The following is a 22103-nucleotide window of genomic DNA, read 5'->3' as shown; positions in this document are numbered from 1 at the left end:
TCATACCGTCAGTTGTCTCGGAGCGTTGTTGACTACTTACGAAAGAGAATGTTCCTAAAACCGTGTCAAGACATGTAGTGGCGTAACCAGGCTTCTTTTCATTTGGGAATGGGGGGGGGGGTGGGGAGTTCATGGGGGGGGCGTTTTGGTACTGTTGCAGCATGCCCCATTCCCAAATACTCAATTCATGGTAACGGTACTGGTACCCAAATTGAACAGTTGAAACCCGAGTTCCATCCGCTATATTGTTGAAGGGATAGTCCATCTAAAAAAATGAAGTGATATATTGTAGAGAAAGTCGCTATATATTAATTCATAGCTGGAAATCTCTGTGTTCTGTTTTCATACTTCATAAATGTATCATTCACACTTTGTCTACAAAAGCCTACGTATTTCTTTATAATTGGATGGTTAATTTTTTTCAGTAAAATTTGTTATTTGCCGAATCAAATTTAGACTCTGGATAAACGTAAAAAAATCATAAATGGTATAGCTTTTGATACACTTTGGATAAAGTTAAAAACAAATGGTATGATAGCGATGGGATTTTGACAATTGGGTTCAGTTTATCTTCCTTTCAAATGTTTTGTCTGAAGTTCCCATTTTGGTCTGGACTATTCTTTCACTGACAGTACAGTTTAATGCTATTTCATTGTCTATGACAAGATTTACTACAATTATGGTTGAAATAAAAAAATAAATAAAAAAATAATAAATAAGCTCAGTTCATCGACTTAGGCTTCATTCACTCAGCCACTACAAAACTGTCCATAGTCCATCATATAGAAGACGATTCTCCTTTGCTCACCGGAAGAGGCAACTGAGATTTCAATTAATCAAATTGAAAAATTAACAAATTTAGAAACAGCATTTGAATATCTGAATGAAGGGGGGGGGGTAGGGGAGTTGGGGCAGTGGGAGGTAAACTTAAACAAAGTAACATAAATATATGAGAATTCTGTTGCCCAGGATAACCGTCTAGATTTAAGATTAAAGGAAGAGTGATTAGTGACTTAAATTCGATTTGCAATATTTCATTTTCCAACACATCCACTTTTCATATTTTAAGGGATATTCCGGTGTCAGACAGCGAACGGTTTATCTTAAATGGGGAAGTATTCCACACTGAAGAGTTGAAAACCGCATCTCAAAGTCTTATCCGGGACTCCATCCATGTCTCCGACATTCGAAAACAGTAGTTTCATTGTGCATGGCACCGTCCGAGACGGAGCGGCACTGTTTTACTGAGAGATCTACTATAGCGCCATCGTTTCCAACTTTTTACTAGCAGTAGCAGTGAAGGTAGCATACGCCCAAGCCCCATTGACTTACACACTAAATCCAAAAAGTAATGTCTTCTCAAAGTCAAGATAGAAGTTTTCACTTGTTAAACGCCACCCGTCACTGGATAGCTGACAAGTTGGCCTTTCATTGCACCATCAATTTTCCGTACCATGACCATGCAGATTTTTTGCTACGAGAGCCGGAACTTTTCGTCACTTGTAAACAAACCTCTTTACTCAGTCGTAAACAATCTTCGTTCGCTGCTCCTGGGAGGGCTAAACTGGTCTAAAATTGCCTCAATTTTATCCAATTTTTTAACCACATGTGCTTCCATTCATGTTCTTTAACATCAAAGCCACAAAAAAGCACATCCTAATTGATAACATAGCAAAAAAAGTTGTTCTCCTGCTCCTAATTGGCACTTTTCCTGAAATAGGAGAACACTTAAATCGATGATAAGTAAAATAAATCGATGATATGTCGAAGTAAACTGGTATATGTCGATTTAAATCGATGATATGTAGAATGAAACTGGTATATGTCAATTTAAATCGACATATACACCAGTTTCATTCGACTTATACCGGTTTAATTCGACTTTTACCAGTTTAAATCGACATATACCGATTTAAATCGATGATATGTAAAATAAATCGATGATATGTCCATTTAAATCGACATCTACCAGTTTAAATCGATGATATGTCGAATTAAATCGGTAGAAGTCAATTTCCGTGGACTTATACCAGTTTTTAGCGTCTCAAATTGACATATACCTATTTAAATCGACATATCATCGATTTAGCTCATTAACATATTCCAAATCCCGATTTCGGTGATGATTGACATGTGGAGATACATCACGTGTAGTCACCTGACAAGGCGGGCGAATAATTGAAAATAAACACGAGCACAGTGGAATGCATGATTTGAGCTTGAATACTGTAATAAGCGAGTTCAGAGTTACGAGTGCGCATGCCCGATTCTCACTTGGGGTCAGGTCAACTGAGAATGAAATCCTCGGAAAACGTAAACAATGACAGCTGTTCATAACGATCTTCGCACTAAGAATGGGTTACTGCGACATTCGGAATCTATTTCAAGTTAAACCCCATGTGTATATATTTAGCTACATTAAAACGTAACCTTACAGTAGGCCTCACTGCAGAACAATATCGTCTTTGTTTATGGTGTAACTGGAGTAGGTAATTGCATCTGTGTACGTACTGTAGGCCTATTCAGTTGCATGTGCATTTCTATACTATAACGCCACGTGTTCGAGTAGACAAGCCCAGTTTGCATTGAGATAATTGCACGTCATTGACATATCAGTTTTTTCAGCCTTATTATTACACCGAAATCTTTTTGCAAGTAATTGTTCATAATTACCATTGACATAACCATGATGAACACCCTTGCTAGCTTCGTAATTTTGGAACTATTTAATTATTCGCCCTCCTCGGAGGGAATTAAAAACCACAATCGATTATTAAAGTTACCCATGTTGTTATATCAGGAGAAGGGAAACGACCCCTTACCCCATTCACAACTAGTCCCAAAATATCAACCATGTCGGACCCTGTCAGTGGTACTTTCACAAGTTATTGAGAAAAAAAAAACACATTTTGACCCATAAATGACCTTTGATGACCTTGGCCCACATCACGGATATTTTGGAAAATGTGCCCCTACTTCATTTACAACTTGTCCTAATATACCAGCCATGTCAGACTTCGTGACTAGAAGTTGTTGCAAAAATTAGCATAAGTTGGCAGTTTTTTTGCACATGAACAACCTTGAATGACCTTAGATGACAATATGAGTTTTATTAAAAATGTTCCTCTTGATGAGGTGCACTCTGTCCTAAAAATTGCTTGGCCTACAATGTACACACATAATGTTATTGCTAGAAAGGTATCAAAACCAACCTAATTGGCAGCTCATAACTTGAGAACTGGGTGTCCGATTGAAGTGGGAGTTGGTTTCCTATGTATAGCACAAAGAGCTCTATCATAACAAACTGGACAAACTTTTTTGTTTTGTTTTGTTTTGCCCCGTATCTCCTAAAATGAGCATATTTTTCAAGACTTGACCTTTGACCTTTGACCTTTTGACCTCGTGGTCTGATGTAGTTTGACACGCTGATCCCAAAAAGCAACATGACAAGTTTGTGTGACCATCCTAACTGTACTTATTAAAAAACAAAAACAAAATGACCTCTGGTAACTTCGCCCACGAAGGTCGCACAGGGGTCAACTATGGACCATTTTGATCAGAAGGTACCTTTGAGATCCGATTATGGCCACGAAATTTCAAATATCCCAAAAAACTGATAAAGGTCACCGGAGGTCAACCTGAGGTCAAAGGTCACCTAGATGCGGGTCGACTCCTGGATTACAATAGCGTAACTCCCAACCTTGACTGACATTTGGTTCTCAAGTTATTGCAAAAATACTAGTTTTTGACCCCTGACTGACCTTTGTTGACCTTCGATTACATGACCGTTATGTTTTGAAATGATCCATTACCCCCATTCACAACTAGTCCCAAAATATCAACCATGTCGGACCCTGTCAATGGGAGTTATTGCTTGTTTTAATATTTTGGTTTTTGGCCTCTAACTGACCTTTGGTGACCTTCACAGGCACCGAAAAAATAGGGCACATCTACTCAATGTGGTACTCATATGCACCAAATATTAGATTGGTCCAAGCTCCCCTACTTGAGATACCATGTTTACAAGCCAGGCGTCACACACACACATACACCCACACACTCTCCGCCTGCATGAATGCATAGGTTACGATTATCATCGAAACAAAAATGCCACAAATGGGTAATGGCTCGGCCTGTTACAGTATTATTACTAGGGGTCACAAAGAAACGCGTGGTTGATTTGCAAACAAAGTATGAACGGTTCGAAGAACACGAGCTGTGTTGTCTGCAATTCTATATTTAGTAAAATGGAAATTTTCCCTTTACCACGGTAAATTAACAATAGGGAAACATGAACCCTTCCTTCCTTGTTTGGATGCTTACACACTTTACCATATATCAACGAAACTGCTGTTCGTAACCAACAAGTTCTCGGGCTTGTAAATTGTTTATCTAAGCCTGTGTTAGCAGTTTTCTGAATATTTTGAAATGCATGTTCACTCACATCTCGGCAGAATGCAATATACATATAGACTTAAGCAGTGGCGTATAGGGAGCCAAAAGGGTGGGGTTGATGGGAAGGGGGTTCTCCCTGAGAAGAATTTTAGTATTGATAAAAAAAAATGACTATTTCTCCAGATATTGCTATCATTGTACCAACTATCCACTCGAAATGTTGACGTTTAGTAACGACATTTCTCTTTATTCCTCGACTTTTCGTACCATAAATTTGTCTATTCAGTCATTTCGGCAACCAGATTTCGAATAGCTTATCAAACTTTTCATCCCAAAATTTCGACTTTCTCAGTCTCACTAGCCTATTACGACCATTTCTTTAGGCCACAAACATACTCCCCCACCCGTCCCGTTCCTATAATAAGAAACAAACATATGCATAATACCTGACATTTGTCTTTGACGATCACTATTCAAAGTAACTGGAACTTCCCCGTTTCGCAATCGATTTGGTTCAAGTTTAAAAGAACGGTAAGCACTTGAAGTAAACATCGAGGAGACAAAGGGTGTTATATTATAATATGTAGACGAAAACATTGATCATATCAAATCTAGGTGTACGGTATATGGTCACGGCTAGTCCTGGGAACTTAAACAACCTCACCGTGTTAACAATTAACTGACTTTGCTGTTTATGTAGTTACGTTTGTCTTCTACTTCATGTGCTGACAGTAAACGAGGTAAGTGTACTTATTTATCTCTATAACGTTCAAAGGATTAAATCTCTGCATCGGTTAATCGACATAGGCCTATATAGAAGAAGCTATATCACAGCTCAATGCGTGTTACAATACTGCTGTAGATGTAGAAATACGTTAGATAAAATGATATGACGGCAACCGTTTCGTTGCCTCGTTACAATATATTAGTGTGTACTAAATATTCCCACCTTTAGATATTGTCTTGACTTGGTGGGGGAAGGGAGAGGGGGGGTACAGACATTATTAGGATGGAACGATTTGAGCTCCCCGAGCTGTCCCATGAAAGTTTCAAAAGTCATCCATTCTTCGTATACTTTCGTGCGGGTGGGGGCGGGACTGGAATCAATTAAGAGATAATATATATGTTCATTATACATCTGGAATCGAACGGTCTTGTGAATCAGTTACAAAGTTCCTCTCTCGGTAATCATACAACACAAATAGGCTTAGGAGAGTAGAAAATGACCACGCCCCCCTCGGCCCTTCGCCCCCTAGATTGAAACCTCTCCCTCCGCCCCTGCGAAATGCACTGGTCTACAATATAGCAGAGCTCCCCCTCAGTGCAAATTTTATAGAGTAGTTTGGGACTAATTATCATAAAATAGTAAGGGCAACCACTGGTGTGTTTATAAATGTGTTTACACGCAATAGGTTTATTTTGAGTAGATACTAGACCTATGGTACCAAATAAAATAGCATGTATATTGCGCTATGACTTACTTCCAAGGTTTTGTCATGCTACGTCATCATGATTTGAAGAAAGAATAAGCTGCATTTATTTGTATTTTAAGGAGGTGCTTTCCAGTAAGCATATCTGAAACGGTTCATACACCATCAATATATAACAGTGCACTGTGAACTTAGTATCCGTAACATTATGGCGTTTGTATGACATCATATTGCGTCATCATTACGTCACCAAGATATAAAAATACGACATTGAGAATTTTTTACCCTCAGATATACTCGTTATAACATTCAGCGAATCATCTCAGCAGTATTAATTTTCTGTGTCAACATAGAATATCTGTTCCTCCATTACCCTTATTAGTGATGTAGGCCCTACTGTTACAACATTGTTGACAGGATGATAATAGTTATGGTCTTTTCATGAAGATTATTTCCAATATGATAACCGTTACATTATATGAGAGGACGAGGGCGGCAGGAGTGAATGGCGGGTGGGGGGGGGGGGGTTGGATGAGTGGAGGCGTGTACTACAGCTTATTGCTCTCCATTAAGTTCAGTAATTGTTCATGTCTACTCATAGCATATATTATTATGTTATTATTACCATAGAGAAAAGATATATATATATATATATATATATATCTATATATATATATATGCTGGCGATCGACCAATTGATGGTGAATGGCTTGTTGCTCTGCTTCAGCTGCCAGATGTGCCTCGAGAGTTCCGTTGCGTTTTGGTGTTTTGGTGGTTGAATGACATCTTGTGGTTGCCATATCTGAGCTTGAAAGGGGGCTCCGGTAGACCTATGTAAGTCTTGCAGTTGTCGGTGGCTTTCACTTCGGCCTTGTATATGATGTTTGATGCCTGGCAGTTTCCATTTAGTGGGCATGTGTCCTTTTGTCGGCAGTTGCAAGCTTCCTTTTCTTTCGTTGTGTGAGTGGTTGATATCCGTTTGTTGTGTCCTTTGATAATGCTGGCGATGTTGGGCATGCAGCTGTAACTGACTTTCACGGTGTTTCTGTTGAATATCTTGTGTAGTTTCAATGTCTTCGGGAAGTGTTTGTTGATAAGCTTCAGGAATATGCCTCATATGTTCGTGGCTACGTTGCTGCTGAAAGGGGATTGAACCAAATTAATTGCGCCTTCTGTTACTATTGTTCTTGGTTGGTTAGTGATGTATGATAGGCCCTCAGTATAGTTGCTTGATTTCAGGGCTTCTCCGTAGGCTGGTGCGGATTTCTTGAAGATCTCCTCGGCGGAGATGCGTCTGCTAATCGAGGATGGTAGGGACCCGGTGATGCTGGGTGGGTGGTTGGATTGTCTGTGGATGTACCATGGTCGGTCGTTGGGCTTCCTGTAAGGGCAGTTGCGTAGGAAGGTACTTTTGAGTGGGGGGGGGGGGGGCTGACGACTGATGGCCGGCCTGGAGGAGGGGGTCTAAGGGGAGGGGGTGTCCCCATCCCCTTTGAAATTGTTTGCATTTACAGGTGGCCTCAGATGCAATTTGGTGCAATATAGCACACTTCAACATCCCACTCCATATTGTAAATAATTTTGCATTTTCACCTGGCCTTAGATGCAATTTGGTGCTCCAAATGAGATTTTTTTCCCATTTGGAAATGAAAAAGGGGTTTTCTGACTTGCGGAGCGGGGGGGGGGGGGGCGGAATGATACTTCCGCCCCATATTTTCACGGGGGGGGGCTGGAACCCCAGCCCCCGGTTCCTACGCCCTTGTGTAAGGGTAGTGTTTTCCGGTGTTGAGGTTGAAGGTTACGTCGAGGAAGTTGATAATCTTCAGGTTGTAGTCGATGGTAATGTTGAGCCCCAGTTCTTTGAATAAGTTGATCAGATATTTCTTATCCGGTCTGCTTTACTTCCGCTCGTGTTTTTGAAGACTGCTAGGCCGTCGTCCCTGTATAGACCGATGCATTCCTTCCCATATTCTTTTTCAAGGGTGTTTAGGATGTAGAGTTCTACGAGCTCGCATACCTCGGCCCCATCGTAGCTACCCATGGTGACATCAAAGAGGTCGTTGTGTTCTTTCTTCATCCAAGGTTTGGCAATAACGAATAGGAGTGACTTCATGGAGTGCATGATGATCTGGATGTCTTGGTTGGAGAAATAGGTGTGCTCTTTAGCCATAGCTAAGGCTTTTTCCAGTAGGCTTCTTGTTATGGAAGGGTAGAACTCAACAATGTCAAAGCTGATGAAGGTGTTGCACCAAATTCTTTTGAACAATAGGGAGCATTGTTATCCCCATAAAGAATGTCTGGAATTGGTATTGGGAACAGGGGACTGTTCAGTACCTTCCAAAAATAGGGATTTTTTGGCCTGCTTAGAACATTCCAATAAGCCTCCTCTTTTTATGCTCCTGGGTCTAATAGGGGTCCAGTTCTTTTAGATTCCTTATAGATGACATACAAAAGTGAGATGCCAGAGGATTGAATCTTAGTATGCAAGAGTGGTCCCCCATGGATAATAGAGGGACTTGTTACTCAGAGTGGTTATTGTCTAGTGTTGGAAACATAACAGCACAACATACCACACCCACAGTAATCTTTTCCCCTGGTTAAAAATACCAACAATCATGAATACAATCAAATTAAATTTCCATGGTTCACACTGACATAATTTTTGTGAGTACTGCAGCTTGTGGAATGTAAATTGTCACAGTGGGACTGTACTGGTGGTGGGTGTGAGATAGGGTTTGGCAAAACAGGAAGAAATTTAATGTAGTGGGAAATGAATGTTGTGAAAAGAGGGCAATGGGTACCCTTCATTCCACCCACCATTTCTGGTTAAAATAAAAATGTAAAGTGGGTATATTGTTTTGGCACCTGACCTACAGGAAAGCTGTTTGTCTTTGAACAGGAAATTTAGGTATGCTTCAATACCTGTTTACTCTCCAAAGTCCCCATAAGCAAATCTAATGGGATGGGTATGAATTGTTCTCTCTTCCACGTAGTTCCAAAATCCTTGCACCCAAGTCAAACTCATGATTCCTGGAGATTGGCCAATTGACTGAACTTCGTCACATATATAGTCTACAGTTACAGCTAGGTCTACCCGACCCATACTTGTGTCATTGTAGTGTTTTTAGGTGCATTTTTTTGAGTGAAACTAAACAGTCGAGGAAGTAGAATGACATGTAAAACTGGCCAAATTAATAGCGTGTGTACATGTGATCATGGAGCTATAAACTCGTTTATAGCTCCATGATGTGATCTTCTTACAGCTTGTTACCAGGAATACTATGAAAGTGAAGGGTCCTTGATTTTACATTGAAATGGTACCCTGGGGATTATTAAGATGATCAGGTGATTAGGTACTCTTGTCAAGAGTTGCTGGTAGAAACAAACTTTGGTCTTGAACCCGTCGTCTCGCTTGGCTTGTTTACCATGTTGTGATAAAACTTAGACAGTGGTTTGATGGGAAAGTACATTTGAGCCTCGAGCCTAGTATTTTTTTCAACTTTCACTGGTAAAACTCATTTAGCGTAACAGAATGCTAATCTAACATGAGGCCCTCAAACGTAATTTACAATTTAAAGAAAATCAGAAATTAGAAGAAATAAACATTTAAATAACAAGAGTAAAATAAGAAATAAAACACAAAATAAAATCACAAAGAACACTGAAATAAGTACAAGTATTCTGTAAAGTCCCTGGTCGATTGCAAAGAAAAGGGAGGATGAAAACGAAAAAGCACCAACGTAAATTTGTAGGTACATACTGTGAGAATCGAATTTATATATAGTGCGGTAAGTAATGCCAAGACTTACACAGAGTCACTCCAGTTATTGAGATTGCGATGGTTGTCATGGTTGGTCCTCCTCCATTTTGGATACCAAATTAAAACATGTTATGTCAAAAATCCTACTATTTATATTAACGTGACATGAATGGACCCCTTTTACTTTTCACTTTCAGAAATAATTTATGTTGTTTTTGAGATTTAACTACGAGACAGCAATTAATTTGCAACTAGTGCGCCCAGAATATGCATATTGCATTTATATATTGCTGAGTTAACAAGTTATTTAACTTTGTAAAAAGAAAGGTCATTGCTTTCCTACAGTACACCGGATAGCACTGCTGGCAATACTAGAGGCTGTAGTACTTACTACTATTACAGCACAACACAGTACTTGGTATTGTCTGTATAATGTAAGTTTAATACTGCAGTTCTAACTAGGTTGGTATTTAAGTCAAGGTTTGCCATGTTTGTCAAAGCTGTTTAACATCTTCTACACGTGAAAAGGAAAAAAAGAAAGAAAAAAATACGTCAGTTACTGTTACTCATATTTTTTTCTTTCTCCATTATTGCACTGACCTTTTTTTTATCCTCCAATGAATCCTGATCAATTTTGTTTTGGCATTTTCAAAATCTGACGATTTCTATGGTCAGTGAAGGAGAGTAACTGGGTAACTGGTTAAACTAGTCATCCATGATTCTAATCAATACTTTGTGTTGCTGAACCTTCCAGGGAGTCTTCATTTTTTGTTTTTCCCTCTTCTCAAATCGAGCTGATTAATCAAGCTGCAATGCATGTAATACTCACTGCTGATGCAGCGTGCGTCATGTGATTGGTTCAATCGTCGATTTGGTTTTTCTCAACTCTCTCTTCCTCTGTTCCGCTTTAGTCTCGACCTAGAGCTAACTAATTAAGCCAAAACATATGCAGCAAGTTGTGATGCCCCAAGTTTTTTAATTGCTGCCCATTAGCAAACTGGTCACCTCCAATCTATGTGACTACAGTATATACTGAATTAATAATATTCTGGTAGTGTACTCGGGAATTGGACTCCTATAAAGTCAGTCGTACTGTGTAGGTGTATAGATTTAGAAAGTACAGATTTGCTCAGAGTTGTACACAGATGGCTAAGTGGCTTTACCACTGCTACAATAGAGGCCAATTAAGCCGAGACTATGGCAGACAAAGTTTCGCTCCAACAAGATTCTGTCGTGAAGAATCTGATGGACATAAATTTCTTTACGTGCGACTCAGTTTGAAATATTACAGTCCTGCCTGACAGCATGTACATTGCTCACTGTGTTCAGTGTAGCAGTGGTTAGGATGGAGGAGCACTGCCTTATGTTAATTAAATTAAAATGAGTCGTTTGACTCTTTTGAGATAATGATCCTTCAGTAGTTTAATGGCTACAACATTCACTTTTGAGCTGTACCGTAATATATATATATATATACTGATATATATATATATATATAATATATATATATATATAATATATATATATATATATATATATATATATACTGATATATATATATATATATACTGATATATATATATATATTTATCAGATATATAAATATATCTATTAGATATATAGTTTATCTATTTATTTCAGATTAATACCAACAGGGTCATCATGGAGGGAATGAAGAATTCTTTATCTTGCCCCATATGTTTCGAGCTTTTCGACCAAGCTAAGACTCTCCCTTGTCAACATGTCGTCTGCGAAGGATGCATTGCATTATGGGCAGCAAAAAGAGGTCAACTTATTTGTCCGACATGTCGAGAGGAGCAGGATATACCTGCCGGTGGTGTATCAAACCTCCCAACGAATTTCATGGTCAACGGAATGGTGGAGTCCTTTAAGGAAGGATTAGAACTCGAAGACGATGAATCAGACGATGAATCTCCCGATCTTAACGGAAGCTCTATCGAACTCTCCGGGAAGAGTCACGAGCACATCTGTGACGTCATCATCACCTGTTCGATTCAGATTTGTGATTCAAAAGGGAAGCCCATTAGAGGAATCGATTCCAAACGGCTAAATGCGACCATCCGTTATTACGACAAGAATAAATGGGATGTCGTTCCAGAAAAAGCTGATGAGAAATTTGAAGTCAGTTTTATCCCGAAGAGATGCGGCATCTACGTGGTAGAAGCTTTCCTGGATGGGCAGGGGATTAATAAGTCTCCTTTAGAGGTAGTGGTACATCCCAAAGGCCGCATTCTTTCTGTGATAAGAGGTTGTATGAAACAACCGAAAGATGTTTTCAGTGATGGCGACTCCATATTTGTAACCGACTCATCGAATGGCAATTACCTTCATCTGGATTGGCTAGGATATGGCAAAAACCCCGTGAGTGACAACATAAAAGTGGGCTGCGCTGGTAAAGATTTGAGTCCATGTGGCATCTTCGGTGCAGCAGGTAACACTGTTTACGTGACTGATACAGATAGTAACAGCGTACGATTATATGAGAATGATAGATATGTGTGTTCCTTTGGTGATGGGAATCTAGATCAACCTCTAGGCATATCGGTAGATAAGAATAAGTTAATTTACGTAGCAAACAAATTAAGCAATGCTATTAGTGTGTTCGATGAATTTCATATGTCATTAGGTACCATACGAGTCGAGGGCGGGGGTAAGAAACCTAGCGTAGCACCATCCCTGGCTTGTATTGCTCTTAACAGTGCTGAAGATAAGCTAATCGTAGCAGATCAAGCCAATTGTTGTCTCAAAATCATCAATCTTGCTCAGAAAAAAGTGGAACATTCTATAACTACCAAAGTTTCAAGGCATACAGTTAGACCTTTTGGTGTGGCGGTCGACTCTAATGACAATATTTATGCCTCGGTTTGTTTTACCGAATCATTCAACAATTTCAAGGGTGGCGCTTCAAGAGTCAGTGATGCCCGTGAAAGGACCAAGGGGGCAGTTTTGATGTATAACTCTTCAGGATTTTTCTTAGGAAGATTCGGTGAGACAGAATTGATAAATCCTGGTGGTATTTGTGTCCTTGAGAATGCCAACCACATATCTATCCTTGTAGTTGAAACAGACGGCAATGGATACGGTTCTAGGGCTCCGGGTCTCCGACTGTTCAGTGTCGCTTGATATACGCCAGTCGTTGTACAAGCAACATAGATACTAGGTTGCTACACTCTTTACTACTCCCGAAAGTATGTTACATGCATACATCAATTACGGCCTCATTATACAAGGTATAAAACAGCATATGTGCTGTAAAAAGATATTTTTAGACTAGCTCGAGAAACTGAATTTCTATGAATTGTATTGCTTTTAGTCATTAAACGGACTCGATTGTTTCTGTTAGTGACAGGATTTCTTTCAAGACATTCGATGTTGACTATAATAAATAGAAAAGAAGAAAACAAATAATAGTATAACAACAACAAAACGATAAATGTAAAGACCTTTTACCATTAAGATGAAATAAAAGATCTTGAAACGCCTATTATAAACTGAAATGAGAAACAAACAACAAGAAGGACTTTAACGAAGGCAAATACAGTCAAAATGACAATAAAAGGAAGAGAAAAACTCTTACTACAAAGAGGAAACGGGTCTTATTTGGCCTCTGAATATTTGAAATAAATAAAGTAAAACGTCAAAATAACAAAAGAAAGAAAGCTAGGAAGAAGAAATTAAAAAACAAACAAAACAAACATTATAAGAAGATATTTTATGACTAGCTAGAGAAACTAAATTTCCATGAATTATATCGCTTTTAGTAATTAAACGGACTCGATTGTTTCTGTTAGTGACAGGATTTCTTTCAAGATATTCGATGTTGACTATAATAAATAGAAAAGAAAAAAAAAACAAATAATAGTATAACAACAACGACAAAACGATAAATGTAAAGACCTTTTACCATTAAGATGAAATAAAAGATCTCGAAACGCCCATTATAAACTGAAATGAGAAACAAACAACAAGAAGGACTTTAACGAAGGCAAATACAGTCAAAATAACAATAAAAAAAAGAAAGGAATAAAAGGAAGAGCAGAACTCTTACTACAAAGAGGGAAACGGGTCTTATTTGGCCTCTGAATATTTGAAATAAAATCAAGTAAATCGTCAAATTAACAAACGAAAGAAAGCTAGGAAGAAGAAATTAAAAAAAAAAAAAAACATTATAAGAAAACCAATCGGTCAAGTAATCGTCCGAATTTCATTCTAAACATAGGCCTGTTTGGTATCTGTTATACACTTATTGTTATATGTTACCTGCTGCAGTGACTGAGAATGGTCTCATATATTTTCTTCCATTAATTTACTATGCATACGGGACAGTCCTAACTCAAGTTTTTTTGCAATATTTTATATATACCAGTTTTTTAACCACTACATATGGTTACTCAAATATTAGTATGAGGGTTCACAATATTAAACGTTTCATCTAACTTTTCTAAAGCATATCTGCGGTATGATATAACCCTACAGAATAAGCATATTAAAGGATTGGTTCAGGTGTTTGACATGTCTATTTTGGTTGAAAGTCATGAAATCTCACAAAATATTTAGAGAAAAAATAAAGACTTTTCAGGAATCTGAGGATGTGACATCACAGCTAGTCAGATTTCAGCAGTTTCTACACAATCTGATAAAACTTTACACTTGAATATCTCTTTAACCGAAAAAGATATTTGAACAGTTTTTTTCCCACCATTGTGTGTCTTTTATTGTCCTCTTTCATATAACATAAACATGTATGACAACTGAACCAATCCTTTAATCATTGTATATAACGCGATTGGAGGTGATGAATTTTTGGTAAAATCTTATACATTTTCAAATTTGTTTTACGCGTCTTTGTTACTCGTTCAAAAGATGCACTAATATTTCAATCGTTTAATAATCGCAATACCTTCTGTTTACTTAATTATTAACGCATTGCTATCTATTTGCGAAACTTCCAAGTATTTGTAAGGTAAAGTTCTTCAAAACAAAAGATGTGCCAGATTTGTTTTGCTTTCCATTTCAAATGTAGAACTTTGTATTTATATGCTCTGTTTTATAAGTATTGTCGTAGATCCAGTTTACTGCTTCCATTAGATGTAAAATATATGTAAAATATAAACCGATGAACAAGAAAGAACAGTGCAACTGACATGCATAAACATAAACTATGCCGTAAATGTATCGGGTATTAGAACAGCCTGGGTTTCGTAGCTCAGTTCTGTGGGTCTACCCCAGTGTCTGAAACTAAATGAAAAAAATATATAGCGAAGGGATCTGTATGTAACAACCCCCTAATAATACACTCATATGACTAAGTGAGAGACCGGATTAGAATTTGTTTGTCTTGAAGTTGATAGGGTTTATCACAACCTAACGGAAGAATAAAGTTTGTTTCAAACAAATAGTCTATCTGAATATTCATGGCATATCTACTTTAGGAGAGCTCTGATTGGTTTTCAAAATTACTACCAGATCGGTAGTAGAAATATATAAGTTAAATTAAAAGGCATTGAAGACTCGCCCAAACCGCGTGCCGCCCTGTGAAAAAGTTAACTTTCCGTTGCTTGCAAGTGAAGTTTTTTTTCTTATTGCTATGTAGCACTTAGCTTTTGGACTAAATATGTGCTGGTTACGCAACCACAAGATACATGAGATCAAGGGAAGCGGGGTTCAAATCTGTGATGAGTCGCCTGCCTTTGAGAAGATATAATGACACAGTATATTAAAATGAGGACAAACGCAATAATCTATCGTAATCCGCAGGGTAAATATGTATTCACCATACGATAAAAGAGAAATTACGATATGCAAAATGAAAATATATAAAATACAAAATAAAGTTAAAACATGATTAAAACATGACATTCAACATGGCCTAACACTCTAATGGCCTACTAAACTAATAACTCGGGAGTCGCTCATCTCGTCTAGTATGTATTACTGCATAATGGTTGGCCCCTCAATCTTGTCTAGTATATTATAGTCTAATGGTTGGTCCCTCAGTCCACGAATAACGTCTATTGGTGGGGGTGCATCATGCGTCCTTGGTTACCCGGACCAGGAGTGGGGGTTCCGGCGTCTAAGATAACCTACAAGGACATCTATAATTTCGGTCTCTCGATAGGTGAGACTACATCAAAGTTCTACATGTATAAAAGCTGTGTAGAAATTAATGAAATTAATTTCTAATGAACTGGAACAGTTTGGTACAGCCAGGTGCATGGCAGCTTGGAGTGTCTTGGTGAATGGTCACCATGCATTGCCAACACAATAAAAATAAACTAAACAAAGGGCAAGGGGATTAACGGTCTCCCACAGTAAACAAACAATTACTAAGCAATTAAAATAAGTATGAAAATATGCGGTAATATACAACAAAGATAATCAGTAAGGGTGACACAACAATAATGAAATAGTATAAGCAAATGTCAACCTGATCACCTAATAAAGAGTGACATATATGGTGCACTCATCATGCCTGGTCGGCATGACAACAAGTAAACTGTAAAGTATTAAAATAAAGTGAACCTTCCGAGACCTAGACACTAATACACAACTGGTTGCTAAGCATACAACTACTTGCCTATGTTACTCATACAGCAATAACACAGTGCTCCATAAATAAGTGAAACTGTCTATCCCTATATGGCATAGCAGTAAAAACTAGGAATGTCGTAGGTTAACAAATATATATAACTAGAAGCTGGTTGCTCTAATTCCACTACGAACAATATCCAAATAGAGGCGAGTGATTAACTCTAAAATCATTACAACCTCTATGACTTACGTGAAGTCTGCAAGTATAAATAATGTACTACCGGGGAAATCCCTCAGCTAGTAATAATAGCAACAACAGTAGTATACTAACTATGTACTTCAACCCATGCACCTCTTACTAACTTAGACCACAGGTTGCCATGGCAACTGACACCTTTGTTAGGCTGCAGGTACCTAAGCGTCCCCTGGGACTAAGAGCAGGCTATAAAACGGAGACTATGTCACCTAGCTTATCTGCTGTAAATATCTGGTCAGATGGAGTCTGTACCAGTGAAGGGTGACTCACAGGGCTAAATACATGCTAATACTCTAATCTCTGATAAACAACAACAAAACTACAATAGTGTCTCGGTTCACAAAATAGTCAATATGCCTACTAACATATTGATACAACGATTGATTCAATATAACGGTTAACAGAAGTTCAACTATTCCTATCACCATGGCAACTAGTAAAAGTGTAGCATTGCATCATGGGATCTAAACATAGCTCAAATAGCGGAAACCAAGTACAACTAAATAAGAACATGAGTACATTACAGTAACGGGTAATGCTAGACGTATCGCAAGAGTACATAATAACTAAATAAATATCCAAATGTGGGTTCTCGCTAGACCAAATAACCTAAGTACTTTCAATACTCTTACATTAACTAAATGTAGGTTAGATCATAACAATACACAAGATGGCAAAGGTTGAGGGCATTATAAGTGCCATAATCAACCTTATAAACATACTATAAAACAACGGATAACAATAATAATGATCTCACCTGTAGACTCTCTATAGCCATTACAGGTACAAACGTTTAATTAATAACTTAAGTCTGTGTGCATGTAGCCATCACAGGAACAACATAATAATTACAGTCTGTGTGCATGTAGCCATCACAGGATAAATGTAGTAAATGGTAAATACAACACAATTACACTTAATGAGGGCTGCTACTATATTCTGTGTGCACATTGCCAGCACAGAACTAACATGAATACATTTGCAAGTAAAATACACTATGTATGCACAATGAAAATGAACAAGCTACTGAGGGGTCTGGGGCAAAGTCAAAAGATGAACTCTTACCTGTGTAGAAATTAATGAAATTAATTTCTAATGAACTGGAACAGTTTGGTACAGCCAGGTGCATGGCAGCTTGGAGTGTCTTGGTGAATGGTAGAGTCGCTTGCAAACTTAGCTGTTTTAAGCCATTCTTTGAACAAAGGGAAGGTTGTTATCCCACCCTACCAGACAAGATTTTACTTAGACTGGCTACCAATACTCCAGGAAGTAGACAAACTGTCTTCCCACATCTTTAACTTACTCCACCAGAGATTCCAAAGAGTGTGAACATACTTACTACACTTAAGGGAGAAATAAGGCAAGGCCTGGTCTTTTAATGTAGGGAATGACAGATAAGTGGTCACTAGATTTAGCGTAACCTTGGAGTAACCTTAATGTGGAACCAGACCACACAGAGACTTAGTGGTCTTTCTAGCAGGTGTGAGTGTTACCAGAAAATACCACAAATAGTTAAAAGGGAAATGGAAAAAATAAAAGTGAAGGGGAAGGGTATATTATACAGGGGGACAAAACTATAGACACTACTATTGGGAAATATTAGGGGTGCTACACACTCCCCTCACAAAATATGGTCGTCCTCGACCAACGAACACCACAGCTAAATACCTACCTGTTCCCAGCCATTAGGGTCTGCAACATCATGGCGGATTGCTCCATCAGCGACATCTGCTGCTGGACTAGCTTAGCCATAGAGGTTGAAGTGGTGGTACTTGCCTTGACCTGGTTGTTAACTGACCATGCTGCTGGTTGACCCATCTGGTCATAACTGAGTGGTACAGTCTGCCTTCGCCTGCGGCCTGATGTCCGTGGGTGCTGACCCTGGGTATCAACTAAGGCTGGGGGAGACGTAGGGGGCTCGACTGTTACTATCTGAGCAGGGGCATCAGGTTCCACTGCAGTCACCGGGTCATCTACCTCAATGTCCTCATCAGCTGTGTCCTCAGACTGCTCACTCTGTCGTTCGGCTGGGGTGGTGGTTGGGCTCTGCGGTCGCACCCTGTCTTCAGGCTGGTCATGGATCGGCTGAGTGGGTATGGCCATCGGGGGAACATCAACTGGAACTGGTGTGAAGTCCATATCCAGGGAGTAGTATGGCCCATCACTGCACTCTGATCCCGAGTCTGAAAGTGGTGGGGAAGGGTCCCTCTGCTGGATCCGAGGAGGTTGTCTCCTCCGTCTCGGGGGCCTTGTAGGAGTGTCGACTGCTTCTTGTGGGGCTGGGGCAAACCGGCATGGTAAGAGCATATTTCTATGTAGGGTGCGGGCTTGGCCATCACAACCCTCAGGTCTTACCTCAAAAACTGGCATGTCCTCCCCACATCTTCTGACCACTACATAGACTGTGTCTTCCCATCGATTTGCCAACTTGTGACCTCCTCGGAGCTTCACATTCCTCACGAGAACACGGTCACCTGCCTGGAGGGCCGACTCACGAACTCCAGCATTGTAGCGTTGCTCGTTGGCTGCTGCCTTTCTGTCAGCTTTACTTCCGGCCAGTTGGTGTGCCCGCTGTAGTCTGTGTTTGAGACGAGCAGCATACCTCTGGTGAGAAACAGGCTCATCGGGGCCTGGGCCCACTCCTAACCGCAAGTCAATTGGCAACCTAGGCTCCCGTCCAAACATAAGAGAGTATGGTGACATACCTGTTGCCTCGTTTCTGGTGCAATTGTATGCGTGTACAAGCGGGGCCACATGGATACGCCAGTGTTCTTTCTTCTCATCCTCCAGGGTCCCGAGCAAGTTGAGGAGGGTCTGGTTAAACCTTTCGCACTGTCCGTTACCCTGGGGATGGTACGGGGTGGTACGTGACTTTTTAATGTCCAGCAGATCACACAGCTCCTTGATGACACGTGACTCGAAATCACGCCCCTGGTCAGAATGAAGGCGTTCTGGGAAGCCGTAGTGCACAAAGACATGTTCCCAAAGGGCCTTGGCAACCGTGGTGGCCTTCTGATCCCGGGTTGGTATTGCAAAAGCGTAGCGGGTGAAATGGTCGGTGATCACTAAGACATTTCTAGTGTCCCTAGAGTCTGGCTCGATCTTCAAGAAGTCCATGCATAACAGTTCCAGGGGGCGAGTGGTAGTGATCGACACCAAAGAAGCTGAGTTATGGGCCCTGGCCTTCCTCCGGATACAACGCTCGCAACTTCTACATTTCTCTAACACATCAGCACCCATCTTAGGCCAGAAGAATCTCGATCTCACCAGATCCAGAGTTCGGTCAGAACTTGGGTGCCCTACATCATCATGGAGACCCTTCATGGCCTCTGTGCGATACCTAAACGGTAGAACAAGTTGCAGCTTACCTTCTTCACTCAGGGGGTCCACTACCTTACGATAGAGGATATTTTCTCGAAGTACAAACTTACCCCATTGCCTCAGGAGTAGCTTAGCTTCCAGAGATAAGTCAGCAAACTCCGTTTTGTCTGGCCTAGTACCCCTGATCACAAAAGCTTTGACCCTCCTAATGGTTTCATCCTCGTCCTGGTGCTGGGCCCAATCTTTTGGCTCGATGCCTGGCAGTGAATCTTGACCAAGGACTAAGGTTTCAGCAAACTGTTCTGGAAACACCTCCGGAGAGTCACACACTGATTCTATCAGAGCCAGCTGTGGGTCACCAGGGCTCACACCGGAAGGCTCTATCACATTTGCCACGTGAAGTCCCAGACATACCGCGTCCACTACTTCGTGGGGGACTGTCACTGCCTTAGGACTGCAGTGGAGCTGGTTAACCTCTGCTTCGACGTATGTCTCCATTGGCTGGTTGAGGAACTTCTCCCGCATACAGTTCGCCTGTCGCTGAAACTCAATGTACTCATCGTCATCGGGAGGGGGCTCCTGGGGCCGTCTAGAGAGGCCGTCCGCATCCTGGTTTTGCTTCCCTGGCTTGTACTTGATGTCAAAATCAAAAGTGGCTAGGGCAGCCAGCCAACGGTGACCTGTAGCGTCAAGCTTAGCTGTGGTTAAGACATAAGTCAATGGGTTGTTATCAGTGAGAACAGTGAAATGGTTACCGTACAAATAGTCTGAGAACTTATCTGTGACAGCCCACTTCAGGGCCAAGAACTCTAACTTGTGGGCTGGATAGTTGGCCTCACTCTTCGAGAGCCCACGGCTAGCATACGCTACTGGTTGTAGCCTGCCGTTGTTCTGCTGGTATAAGGCTGCTCCGAGTCCACTGGTGCTTGCGTCTGTATGGAGTACAAATGGAGCACTATAGTCAGCAAAAAGCAGCGTGGGGGCTGTTGTTAACCTTTGAATTAACATTTCGAATGCCTCCTGACACTGTTGATCCCATTTGTCACCAAATGGGGTATCTGGACTAGGGCGTGGCCCGGGTTGATTTTGGGGACTCTTGGGCCTACCTTTACGACCTTTCCTCACTGGCTCGTAGAGTCTGCTCAAGTCATTCAGAGGCTTCGCTATCCTGCTGTAGTGCTGGATAAAACGGCGATAATATCCGGAAAAACCTAAGAAGGACTTCAGTTCTCGTACATTCTGGGGTCTCGGCCAGGTGGTTACAGCAGAGATCTTCTCCGGATCTGTTTGCACACCTCCGGCAGAGATGACGTGACCGAGGCATTTCACAGAAGGATGGACGAACTGACACTTGTCTGGGTTTAGCCTCAATCCAAACTCCTCCAAACGCGTCAAAACCTTGTCTAACTTCTGCACGTGTTCCTCCAACGTACGTGAGAATACAAGTAAGTCGTCCAGATAAACCAACACATCTGTGAAAGCCATATCACCCATGCACTTCTCCATCAGCCGTTGGAAAGTGGCAGGGGCATTGCAGATACCTTGGGGCATACGGTTGAATTCGTAGAACCCTAGGGGACACCAGAACGCAGTTTTGGCTTTGTCTGCTTCGTCCATCTCTATCTGGTAGTACCCAGACTTCAGATCCAGGCAAGAGAACCAGGCAGCTCCGCTCAGAGAATGGAATGTATCCTCAATCTTCGGTATGTTGTACTGGTCACGTACTGTACGAGAATTAAGGAGACGATAGTCAACAGTGAGTCTAATATCGTTGTTCTTTTTTCTTACCAAGACTATGGGTGAAGCATAGGGACTTGATGACTCACGGATGATACCCTTCATCAACAGGTCCTGTAGGTGTCTCCTTGTATCCTCAAAATCGGCTGGGGAAATCCTTCGGCTCTTCTGTCGAAAAGGGGCGTCATCTGTTAGCCGAATCTGATGCTTCACAGCCGAGGTACACCCAATGTCGAGGTCATCGTTGGAGAAAGCGTTTTGATGTCTCGTCAGGACGTCAATAAACCTCTGTTTCCACTCAGTCGTGATCGGTGAATCTTTCAGATCGAAGGGCAATTGTTTTGGTGCGCTGACCTGGTGGCTTGAGGTAAAAACATTACATTGATTATTAGGTACCAATGGCTTAACGCTACCGGGTAGAAAAACTTTCCCAATGAGATGACCATCCTGTAATTTCACTTCTCTACCGGAGTGATTCTGTACCGTCAGCTTGATTGGGCAAGTGCCACCTTTCGCCAACTTGTTCAAGCAAGGGGGTACATGGAGGCCCCTTGACAGGCAGGGATGACCTTCTACCAGGACATCGACCTCTATACCCAACGGATTTCTTATCCCACAAGTTATGTCAATAGTGCCATTCGCTGGCACAACT

The 22103-nt window shown here is 40.6% G+C and overlaps 1 protein-coding gene across 1 annotated transcript; it reads left to right on the top strand.

Annotated features, from left to right (window-relative positions):
- Window positions 1-4949: 4949 nt before the first annotated feature.
- LOC139981646 (uncharacterized) lies at window positions 4950-12982 on the top strand. Its single transcript, XM_071994199.1, has 2 exons — window positions 4950-5135; window positions 11227-12982. The coding sequence occupies exon 2, from the start codon at window positions 11248-11250 to the stop codon at window positions 12727-12729; it is 1482 nt and encodes a 493-aa protein (XP_071850300.1). The 5' UTR covers window positions 4950-5135; window positions 11227-11247; the 3' UTR covers window positions 12730-12982.
- Window positions 12983-22103: the final 9121 nt, after the last annotated feature.

Source organism: Apostichopus japonicus, chromosome 15 (assembly GCF_037975245.1).
Source record: "Apostichopus japonicus isolate 1M-3 chromosome 15, ASM3797524v1, whole genome shotgun sequence".
NCBI classification, from domain to species: Eukaryota; Metazoa; Echinodermata; class Holothuroidea; order Aspidochirotida; family Stichopodidae; genus Apostichopus; species Apostichopus japonicus.
Note: the sequence above shows the minus strand (reverse complement) of the source record. Positions and strands in the feature narration are given on the sequence as shown.

Bases quoted from the DNA above. Each gene is read 5' to 3' on its own strand.
- LOC139981646 (XM_071994199.1), top strand. From the start codon at position 11,248: ATGGAGGGAATGAAGAATTCTTTATCTTGCCCCATATGTTTCGAGCTT.